The sequence below is a fragment of the Dendrobates tinctorius genome, unplaced genomic scaffold (assembly GCF_039654945.1).
Source record: "Dendrobates tinctorius isolate UK_male_01 unplaced genomic scaffold, ASM3965494v1 ptg000143l, whole genome shotgun sequence".
Lineage (NCBI taxonomy): Eukaryota > Metazoa > Chordata > Amphibia > Anura > Dendrobatidae > Dendrobates > Dendrobates tinctorius.
Window position 1 is genome coordinate 41,969,483 of NW_027361810.1, and position 12,148 is coordinate 41,981,630.

At 42.8% G+C, this 12,148-nt stretch overlaps 1 protein-coding gene across 2 annotated transcripts in view; it reads left to right on the forward strand.

The window, feature by feature from the left end:
* The window catches only part of UBR3 (ubiquitin protein ligase E3 component n-recognin 3), a 175,226-nt gene that overhangs the window by 79,968 nt on the left and 83,110 nt on the right, over window positions 1–12,148 (forward strand). For both annotated transcript variants that reach the window (XM_073545830.1, XM_073545831.1), the window contains exons 18-22: window positions 907–1,048; window positions 6,378–6,474; window positions 8,634–8,775; window positions 8,930–9,034; window positions 9,202–9,372. In XM_073545830.1, coding sequence (XP_073401931.1) covers window positions 907–1,048; window positions 6,378–6,474; window positions 8,634–8,775; window positions 8,930–9,034; window positions 9,202–9,372 — 657 coding nt within the window. The remainder of the gene's footprint in view (window positions 1–906; window positions 1,049–6,377; window positions 6,475–8,633; window positions 8,776–8,929; window positions 9,035–9,201; window positions 9,373–12,148) is intronic.

The following is a 12,148-nucleotide window of genomic DNA, read 5'->3' on the forward strand; positions in this document are numbered from 1 at the left end:
ATCATTTGTAATCAGAACGGCGCTGACATGACACTGTAGGTTACTGTGCACAATCATGCTTATAGTTTCCCTTTGAGGTAGTTCAGCAATATTAATATAGTTGGGATACAACAGCTGGCCCTCACAATGATCAGCTTCTCCCGACACAGCCCGATGTGTTCGTTTGTAGCACAGCCCCCCTGTGTAGTGGTTGATGGGGGTACTTAAGATTCACCTATAGGGGCAATTTTGCAATAACCGCGGCCCTATACAGTTGATGGCGCTGAGCAGTTCCACAGCTAATCACATCTGGGCAGCACCTGGAACTGCTGATCTGCGGTGGTACCTGGTGTTAGATAATAGATTATTAGGTCATCAATATTTAAAGTACTGAAAAACCCCTTTAATTTGAATGCCACGTCACAGTGCAACACTGAGAGTAGGTACCTGGCTGTGTCTACCATTGATAGGACAATTTAGGTTGTAACTATTTTATTTATTTATTTTTTTAAAGGGAACTTGTTATTTTGCACTTGCCAGCTGCATATTGTAGAGGAGGTGTTGAACCGAGTGATGTGTGGGTTTGTGGGAAAAGATTTAATATAAATTGTCATAGAGACCAGTGAGTGACAGCTATTCCTGTGTACATTTATACAGGGATTGCTGACGGTCACTGACTAGGACCGCCCACTGGACTTCAATTAAAAAAAAAAAATAGGACCACCCACTGGACTCATGTATAAAAAGAGGAGGGATTATAAAAATAAATTACAAGGTACACTGAATGTTTTCCCACAAATCGATATATCAATCTGCTCAGCTCCTCTGGCCCGAACACTCTCCCCACAGATTGCGTGGGATTGCCATGCTGACAGGTTCCCTTTTATTGTGATGATCTACATTTATTTTCCTGAACTTCTAGTTTACATTCCAGAAAGCCCTAATCCCAAGAGCGGTATAATGCCGGGAAGCTGCAGCTTTGAGTCTGTGCTGTCGGCAGTCGCTGACTTTAAAGCTCCTGTATTTGAGCCTGGAGGATCCATGCAGCAGGGGATGTACACGCCGAAGGGTGAGGGTTGCCTGCGATTATGTCATATTTTAGGACTCTCCTCCTGGGGTAAAGTGACCTTAGCCAGGTCCCCCGAAAAATCCAGAAGTGGTAATGTGTCTCTATTATACTTTTCCTTTGATTGTTCCACTCCTGGTTTTGGCTTACAAATACTGATGGAAAATACTGAACTTGGTAAAAAAGGAAACATTTGCTTTTTTTTTTTATACACATTGCGCTTGACTTTTTATATAGGGCTAAACTTCTCTATAAAGTTTCAAAAACACCAGAACAAAATTCATGTTACAAATAAAACATAAATAAAAAAAAGTAATCAAAAACTCTTTTAAATAGACTTGAAATGTATGCCTTTTTTGTAGCAGTTTAATTGAGGAAAAAAAAGGGGGAAAAAAAAGGGAAAAAAAAAGGGGAAAAAAAAGGGAAAATAAAGGAAAAAAAAAAGGAAAAAAAAAAGGAAAAAATTAGTGTGTGAACTACATAATCTTTTTTTTTTTTCCTGTGGCGCCCTCTAAAGTTAAGCACAGTCTATGGGCTTTTTTTCCTCAACAGAGGACAAAAGCACAATTTGTTGCCCCTTATTGGTCAACTGGTCGGTTTAGGCATCTTGTATATCAGTTGTGGCTTCTGTAGAATTTCACATGTTCTAGTTTCACATCCACAACTGAGTTTGGACTGCGACGTACAGACCGGTCTCCTGTCTTCTGACCCAAACGCGCCAGTTTCCCATTCACCAGTGCGATTGTTGCGTTGGGGTCAGGAGACCTGCGGCCGGGTCGTACTTGGACGGTGATTTGCAGAGATGTGACCTTGGCCTTACGGTCACTGTAGTCAGTTTGGAGCCAAGATTTATGTGAAATCCTATCATATGCAGCTTCCATGTCTTCTACACATTCACCACTTGGGGGAGCCAGCAGTCTGCTCCCGTGGTCTCTACACCCCCGGTTATTATGGGAAAACAGCCCGAAGATTCAGGGTTTAGGCTGATGATTCATGAAAGGACTCATTGCGCGCTGCCCGGGATCCGCGTAAATACCAGTCTGTTGGAGCAGAACTGATGAGCTGATATTTTTTATGTCTCCTCTTGAGCTTGTCATTGCCTCCATCGCATGGGCTCGGTTCTCGTCACGTTTGTTGATCACGCTAGAATTTGTAGCCATGATGGCCAAACAAAGGAGATGTCACATGTGTATTCTGAGACCTTCAAGGCTTGGGAAAAAAAATGCTTCATAGTCTTATAGCTCGTCTGCAGTCAATGACCCCGGGGCTTAAAGGGGTTGTCTCATCCCAGACCATCACTTCCATGTGGCATCTGCTGCCACGATCACTCACCCATGACATGTGGCAGCCATTTAGATGCATGCCAAGTAGATATCCATTCTGGTTCATAAAGAGAGGTCCTGAGCAGATATTTGTTGAATGAGATCACCCCTAATCCAGCATTAAAGCTGCAGTCCTGCTCTCGGCTGAGTTTATGCCTTCTGTGAATAGAGGGCTGTACTTATGTACGTATAGGGTCCATGTACTTTTTCAGCAATTAAAGGGGTTGTCTGCTATTGTTATATTGATGGACTGATCTTTAAGATACATTACCAATATCAGATCAATAGGGGCCGTGACACCCAGTGACCCCCACCTAGTGATTCCGGGCCAGATGTAAACCAAAAGCACAGCGCCATACACTGTTTAGTGGCCATCCTTGGGTACTGCACTATTTAAATAGCTTGGTGAGAATTGGAATTATGAAACATTCCGTATTGTATTCTTTACATTAAACTCTTTGGCTAATTTTTGGTTTCCAGTATCTGACAACGAACGCTCTTAGCCCCACACTCTGATGGCCACATGTTAACGTATGAACTTCCAGGCCTCTCATGTTGGGTGGATCTAGGATAACCATTTTCAGCAAAATGAGTTATTTATTTATATACTATACTCTAGAAAATAGCTAATTTTGCCACTGGCTATAATTACATCTATAAACGAACTCTCAGTCCCCATTGCTGTGAATAGGCAGATGACCTTAAACCTAACCAGCTGCTCAGGGGTTAAGCGCGTCCTCTCGAGCACATTACTTAGGAACATTTGCTTCCAGGATACAAGGTCAGTTCTCCAAGCAGCGGCTCTTCCAGGGCATTGTAGCACAAAATATAGGTGTTTTCTTTTTATTTATTTTTTTTATTTTGTTTTTCAATTTGCATTGACTTGACCTTTTGGGTGGCCTCGATCTGTGATTCCGCACCTCCGAGGTTCTAGGGCCGGAATCCATGTGGTGTTTTGTGGTGTTCTGTAGAGATAAATGTAGAAATCATGGAACAGCCATAATGGCGACTGGGACACACATTTCTTTTTTTATTGATGGATATAAATATATATAATAAATAATTGAAAACTATATCCCGCATATATTCAGCAGCATCTTTTGCAATGTGTCCTCTGCCATGTCACCTCTTTCTTTTGTAGTTATTTGATAGGAAGCGAAAGTAATAACCTTTTCACTTTCGTGGACAATTTCTACAAATTCAAGAAATCTAAACTTTTTTTTTTTATTATTATTTTAAGTTCAACTTATTTTACCATTAATTTTCTAATCGTAATCACAAGGCACTTTGGGATAACGGCACCCAGCTCTTTACTATGATTGGCGCCTTCATGCTATTTTGTATCTTAATCGTAATGTTTTCTTTAAACAAACATGGCTTACATTGGACGTCACCGCGCTTCTCAATACAATAAGCGTATAACTATTAACAATAAATCTCATCTTTAGACCTGAGAAGACTGATGTACTTGATTTGAAAATATGTCCGATTGGCTGAACAATCTGTAGGAGTTCGTCAGTAGAATGAGAAAGGTCTTAAGTTCAAGTCTAATCAGTCTCCAATGGCGGGAATGATAGCTGCCGTTTGCACAGAGCGGGGTGAGATCTCAGCAGGGAGGAGGCCCAGTGAGGAGCTGTCAGTCAGGATAGCTCGGGTGGAGAATGAGTTAAACTGTTCATAAAGAATTTGTTTCATGTCCCAATAATACCTATTCTTCAGCTAGGGAAAAAAAGAATCTATTTGAAAATGGCACCTGCCGCGCCTGCACAGTAGCAGCTATCGGTGTTTACAGCTGTGATCCAAGAGCTGCTACTGCGCGGGAGACATTTTCAATTTTTTTTTTCTTGCTGAATAAAATAAAGAACATGTATGATTGGCACAGTAAACGTGCGATTGTGCTGCAGAGCAGGGGCCACAGCTGGCACCTGACTGCAGAAGAGTTTTTTATTTTATTATTTTTTTTTTTTTAAAGTATGTACAGGTATTCATTATGTAAACTAGGGGTCGGTTCAGTGACCTATTAGCAGTCTGCATTATGAATACCTAATCAGAGCATCACATGAAGCCCTCCACAGGCCGCCCCGGGGCCCGAGAATCTCATTAACTAAAAACCTAAAATAAAGATTAAACAACCACAAGACTGATTTCATCACCAGGTATCATTGTAATCAGTATAACGGCGCCGACCTGACACTGTAGGTTGCTGAGCACAATCCTGCTGACAGGTTCCCTTTAATATATGACAGATTTAGCAATTTGAGTAATTTCCTATATGCATTTTTTTATTCTTTCCGTTCATACCGTTTGGGTAGGAATATATGTTACCATATTATAGCTTTAAGGGGTAAGGTTTCTCCTTGTGGAGAGTGACAAGCCAGGCCTGGCATATCAGAGTGAGGAGACTTATACTCCATGCATGCTCCTCTGGGAAATTTAAATATGCAAATTCTCTCTTCAGAGAGGAGGAAGACTTGAACTCCTGCGCCACCTATTGGAAGTAGCGATTCTGAAAATTAATATCAACCCTTTAACAAGCCCTTCAATATGACTTGTGATAAAAGCCTAGCCAGAATCTCAATTAGCAGATGTGTATTGCGCTATTGCCCCTCATCAGTGCAAAGTATGAGATCTGATTGATTTGGCTAGTTCAGAGGCTCTGGACTGGGGTTTAAGGGGTAACGTTTCTCCTTGTGGAAAGAGATAAGCGAAGCCTTGCATGTCATTGACGAGACTTATAAGCCATGCATTTTCCTCTGGGAAGCTAAATATGCAAATTTGTCTTTTCGGAGAAGAAGAGGACTAGAACTCCATATTACCACTTAGACCTCAATCTAGAGCCTGTAATTTAGCCAAATCAGTTCTTGTATTTTGCACTGATGAGGCTCAACATTGCCAAACACAGTGTCTGCAAATTCAAATTCTGGTTTGGTTTTTCTCCTAAGTCATATCACAAGGTTTGTTAAAGAGTCGATATTGAGTTTTAGGATTGTTTCTTTCAATAGGTGGTGCTAGAGTTCTAGTCCTCTTCCTCTTTGAAGTGACAATTTGCATATTTAATTTCCCAGAGGAGCATGCATGGCCTATAAGTCTCCTCACTCTGACAGTCCAAGCCTGGCTTGTCAATCTTCAGAAGGAGAAACGTTACCTTTGTTTTATAAGTTAAAATACAAGAATCCTGCTCCCCCCTTGAAGCATGTACATGGAGATTAGAAGGAAGCTAGCAAATACCAGAAATAAATCTATGCAGGGCCTGATTTATTGACCTCAGTGTTTTGGGAGCATACTGCCTGGGGTCTCCGATGTCCCTATAACAGGGTGTGATTCACAGATGCCCACATAACCACCGCTAGTAGTTGGGCACCTGTCTATTTATTTATTTGTTTAGTTTGACTCTCGCACAGCTACAGTTTGGTGCAATGTGTCAGATAAGTCTATTCTCTCTGCCCACGGCAATAGGTGTGCCATCTGATCATTCTTCCCTACCTGAATTCAATACATCAAGCAGCAAATTTAGGACTTGATGGCCAAAAAATAAAGTTTCTATACTGGAATCTTTCACTAGATTTTTGCTATCTTATCTGAGAGCGACATGATGTAGGGGCAGAGACCCTGAATCCAGCGATATGTCACTTACCATGCTGCTTGCTGCAGTTTTGATTAAATCCCCTGTTCTATCTGCTGCATATATCTGAATGTTGAGCTGGGTATATCCCCGCCCATACTACGGGTTGGCTTTTATTGTGTGTACTCTTCATAGGCAGAATCCTTAGTGGGGGCGTGGTTATACAGTGCAGGGAGACTACATGGCATAATAAATTCCTACTAATCAGTTATTTTAGCAAAATGACAGCAAGCAGCCCAGTAATTGACGCATCACAGGAATCAAAGTCTCTGTCCGTACATTATGCTGCTCTCAGATTAAGTGGCCACAGATTCCCTTTATGCCGCATTTATGAACATGTATGCTAAATGACCAAGCTAAGTCATTGTTTCTTTCTGTCCCGGCAAAGGTGAGGTCTGGGACCAAGAATTTGACCCCGTGATGGTTATCCTCCGCACCGTGTACCGCAGAGACGTGCAGTCCGCCATGGACCGATACACCGCATTGTAAGTGGTGACCCATCGTCAGTGCGAGTCGGATTGTCTTACATTTACACAGCTGCAAAACTGTCTGCAACAGACGAAAAGAATAACGATTACACCTTTATACGCAAATCATTTCATATTTTTTTTGTTACTAAATATCATAAAAGGGCATTAGTTGTAGGAATGAAATGCTCTCCAGCAATTTAGCTGACATTCAGGGTTTCTCATTTCCATTCGTCTGCTAGTGTTTTTGGAATGAGCCGTCAGAATGAATGATGCATTGCCTTCCAGCGTGAGCAAATATTGCTTAACCTTTATTCCAGAGCAATTTATTTGCTAATTGGATGCTGCATTTCCCTGAAGTCCTGCTAAAAAGAGACTTAAAGTAACCTTGTCTTTTTTTTTTTTTTATCCCTTCAAGGAAAGGAGTTTTCCTATATGCTGCTGACTTTGAACTGCTTACTTTTTTCTTTTTTCAAAATCTTAAAAAGATCCAAAATTCTGCTATTTATTATGTATTTATAGTGATTGGCGGTCATAAGCTTTCCCAGCACAGAGCTCCAGATCTCCTGCAGAATTAAACGCCCCTTCTACTGTCTTGCAACCTGTTCTCATTTGATGAATATTATGATAAATATACATTTCCTATGTAAAACTAATTTATGTATGTGTGTGTGTGTGTGTGTGTGTGTGTGTGTGTGTGTGTGTGTGTGTGTGTGTGTGTATATATATATATATATATATGTGTCGTGCTCCATTAAAGTGCCGGACACTAGATGCCTCCCCTTTTGTTTAAAGTATTACTGTCATTTTTATTTTTTTTCCCTTTCATAAATCAATAATATACATGAAAGTATGCAGCATTGTAATATACCTTATTAAAGAAATGTTTGTTTTTTTTTTTTTTTTTTTTTTTTTCTTCCCACCTGGACTGATTTTTTTTTTTTTTTTTTTCCAAATCCTCAATTCCTGAGTAAAATTTGTTTTCAGTGAAGACAGATTTTTACATCACTGAGATAGGAGATGACTGTTGGTGCTTATAAGATTCTATGAAGGGAGGGGAGGAGTAGTGAGGAGCTCTGCCTCTAGCTACTCCCTTTTCCTCGCCTCCTCCTATACATAGGAAAGGCAGTTTCTACTGATGAAATTCTATCGCAGTGATGTAAAAATCTGTCTTCACTGAATACAGATTTTATCCGGAATCTGAACATTTTGAAAATGAAAAATCCTTTCTGGTGGAGAAAGAATCAGATTTCTGTGATGAGATCTATTACAAAGTTGTTCATTTTCATGTGGACTATTAATTTGTGAAATGAAAAATGAACTTTGCTGTTTACTGCCTGTTGTCAAGTGTAATTTGTACCAGTACAGACACTGAGTAGTGATGGCAGATCTTTCTCCCTCTGCTGCTGCTTACTCATCTAGTATACTGCATACAGGCATAACATAGCGATGACCCCTACTATTAAGGGAAGGAAAACCATTGGACAAAAACAAAGAGAAATGCATGCTGCGTTGGAAATGAAGTTCTAGCACTTATAGTACTGGCAGAATGTTGATTTAAAAGGAAATCACCAAGTCAAAAAGAGTGGATGGCAAGTTACAGAGCATACACATAGAGCCTCGTTGTCCGTAGTAAGCCATTAAATAATGCATTTGATTTGAAGACCCCCTAGACTCCCCTTCTCTCCACTCACACCCCTCCGGACATGATGCTGAGGGTGTGAAGGATCGGACATGCTGAATTTTAAGGTCTGATTCTTATTGTTCTTGGGGCAGATGACTCTCCCCCAGACGTGTCAGGCGGCAGCAGCTCACTCCCCTCTCCTTATTGAGAATGCATGCACACTCAGCTGAACCGAGCGTGTGTGAGGAAATGGGAGGAATGGCTGTTGACCCAAATATTGGAAGCGTATGGGCATCTTAGAGGCATTCCCATGATCACAACTTATCAGATTTGTAGGGCGCTGATGATTTTCTGGGGGCGATCCTTCCTGGAGGATATTCTTCTGCACTTGCAGGGGATGCAGTGTGGGCCTACACCTCAAAAACTAGTGATTTTTTAAGTTTTTTTTTTTCTTTTCTTTTCTTTTTTGTGTAAGTTTATTGTAAGTTTATATGTGCTGACTGCTGCCCACAGAATTGTTCAAGGGATTGTTTTTTTTCTGTGTTTTTTACAGTTTAAAGCAGATTGGCCGATGTCCTGGAAACCCGTGGCCGCCTTACAAGAAGAGAACCCCTCTGCATCGCAGCTATAAAGGGCTGATGAGGCTCCTGCACTGCAAAACCTTACACATCGTGCTCTTCACTCTCCTCTACAAGGTGCGTGTGTGACCCGTACCCAGCGGGGAAGGAACCATGACTGTCCTGATTGCTTGGAGGACAAGGCTCCAGACCAGCATATACAGTCACATCCACATCGTCCATCGGTGCCGGTGCCCCCCCTGGAATCTCACCTGTGATTCCTTACTTGTAGATATTGATGGATCATCAGAATATGTCCGAACACGTCCTCTGCATGGTCCTGTATCTGATAGAGCTGGGATTGGAAAATTATCCGGAAGACGAGCCTTGCGACGAGGTATACCCCCATCATTGCTACAATCCTCTCCCATTTATTTACTGCTGCTGTTGCACATGATTGGCTGCAGCGGTCATCCCCTGTTGAACTATATGGACTGTTTTTGTTTTTTTGTTTTTTTAAGCCTGTCAAATGACCACTTTAACATGTCTCTATCCTCTTTTCAGGACATCGCTGGACCAGATCGCTGCCACGACAGCTGGTTTCCCGGTAGCAGTCTGCTGTGTAATATGCGTCATGTCATAAACTATGTGCGCGTACGAGTACCTGACACTGCTCCGGAGGTACGAAGAGAGCCGCCCGCCAGCACCAGCATGGACAGCCATTCATCCACACATGTAAGATTTTAGGTTACCGCTATCCTAAGCAATGTCTGTTCCCCTGCCAGATAAATAGATCTTACAAAATGTAGTGCTCCCTAATATTACATGCTTGATTATAATTTTTTTTAAAGATAAACTTTTTTTTTTTTAATTTATTTATTGATCACCATTTGTAAAAGTATTAATATTTGTAACATGTTACATTACCTTTATTTTGCTTCCTCCCATTTTTACACAATGCTGAAAGTGCGGTTTTATCCACCTATCTGTTGCTGTGTTGGCAGCTGTTTTGAACTGCAGGTCTAGTAAAATTCGTACTCCTGTTTAAGCGTCTGTTCCCATGCTCAGACAGGAGATGGTGTCTGAGCATGAGAAAGGATAGCAAAGAAGCTCGCTCTGAGGACAGAGCTTGGCTAGATCTGCACTTCAAAACAGCTGCCAACACAGCAAGAGATAGACAAGTCAGCACTTTCGGCATTGTGTTAGACATGGGAAGAAGCAAAATAAGTACACCACAAAGACTCAGAACTTTACAAATGGTGATCAATAATGTTTAGTTACTCTACAATATTTTTTTTAAAATGAAGCCCACCCCACAAATTATAATCCTGTTGTATGTACATCAATGTTCAGGCTTCTAATGCAGTGATAAGCAAAATGTGCCAGAATTCTGGTACAATTTGCACCCAAAAAATGTTTTCTTTATTTTTGCACCATCTTTATTAGGCTACTTTCACACTTACGTTATGAAACGCAGCGCACGGCCGCGGGTAAGCTCCGCCCCCTCCGGTCAGCTCCTATGGGCGCAGGACGCTGCCTGCGACCTGCGTCCCCTATATTTAGCGTTTGGTACGCAGGCTGTGCGCTGGTATGCTTTTGCCGGCGCATGCGCCCTTTTGGCACTGCGCCGACGAGACCCAAACGTACCGTGTTGCATTTTGGGAGCTCCCCCTAGTGGTGGCTACAAAATCTATATTTTTTTTTTATCAACTTTGTAACAGTTTTTTTTTCACAATAATAACTTAGATGGGGGCTTTGCAGGACACATTGCACTTATTAACTATATCTACATAGACAGTAATGCTTGTCATTATCCATTAGCAGAGTTCCAGACGGCCTTCCTTGCAGAGAGAGGTAGATGTGTGATGTTTGCTATGGATGGTGTGAGATGTTTCCAGTGTTTCATACTTGGACTTGCATGCTTCTTAATAATCCATTTTTTCTTCTAATGTGAATCATTGAACAAAAGTCATCTTAAATTCCCAGCTGGTACAACTTGTCTATAGGTACACCTTGTTTATAGATACGTGGCGGGTACTCCTGGTCTGTAGGTACGTGGCAGGCCCTCCTGGTCTGTAGGTACGTGGCAGGCCCTCCTGGTCTGTAGGTACGTGGCAGGTCCTCCTGGTCTGTAGGTACGTGGCAGGTCCTCCTGGTCTGTAGGTACGTGGCAGGTCCTCCTGGTCTGTAGGTACGTGACGGGTACTCCTGGTCTGTAGGTACGTGACGGGTCCTCCTGGTCTTTAGGTACGTGGCGGGTCCTCCTTGTCTTTAGGTACGTGGCGGGTCCTCCTTGTCTTTAGGTACGTGGCGGGTCCTCCTTGTCTGTAGTTACGTGGCGGGTCCTCCTTGTCTGTAGGTATGTGGCGGGTCCTCCTTGTCTGTAGGTACGTGGCGGGTCCTCCTTGTCTGTAGGTACGTGGCGGGTCCTCCTTGTCTTTAGGTACGTGGCGGGTCCTCCTTGTCTTTAGGTACGTGGCGGGTCCTCCTTGTCTGTAGGTACGTGGCGGGTCCTCCTGGTCTGTAGGTACGTGGCGGGTCCTCCTGGTTTATAGGTAGGTGGCGGGTCCACCTTGTCTATAGGTAGGTGGCGGGTCCACCTTGTCTATAGGTAGGTGGCGGGTCCACCTTGCCTATAGGTAGGTGGCGGGTCCACCTTGCCTATAGGTAGGTGGCGGGTCCACCTTGCCTATAGGTAGGTGGCGGGTCCACCTTGTCTATAGGTAGGTGGCGGGTCCACCTTGTCTACAGGTAGGTGGCGGGTCCACCTTGTCTACAGTTAGGTGGCGGGTCCACCTTGTCTATAGTTAGGTGGCGGGTCCACCTTGTCTATAGTTAGGTTGGCGGGTCCACCTTGTCTATGGGTAGGTGGAGGGGTCCACCTCGTCTATGGGTAGGTGGGGAGGGGTCCACCTCGTCTATGGGTAGGTGGGGAGGGGTCCACCTCGTCTATGGGTAGGTGGGGAGGGGTCCACCTCGTCTATGGGTAGGTGGGGCGGGGTCCATCTCGTCTATGGGTAGGTGAGGCGGGGTCCATCTCGTCTATGGGTAGGTGGCGGGGTCCACCTCGTCTATACCCGGTGGTCACCAACAATCCGAATTGTATTGCCCCGGCATATGAACTTCTGAAATGACTTGTCATAATTTGGTTTCGCACCCTATAAGTGAAACCTATCGTATCGCTTCCCATTCAGTAATCCTCTCCGTACACTGTCGGGTCAGATTAACCTTGGTTTCTTTTCATTTAATGGTAGGAAAAAGGTTTTCATAAATATATTTTCAGTCTACCCTGTTTAACACTGACTGCGCATTGTTTGAACTATTTTTCCTATCTTTTTATTTTTTTTAAATTTTTTTGTTTTTTTTTAAAAAAAAAAGCAAATTAATTTTGATGAATGGCGTTGGATGGGCCTGCATGTGTTGGTTATAAATTACCCATCGTCCGGCTCTGTGCATGGCTTTCTATGCAAATAGTCTAATCATTGTGTGTCGCGTTTATTTCATTCTGCAT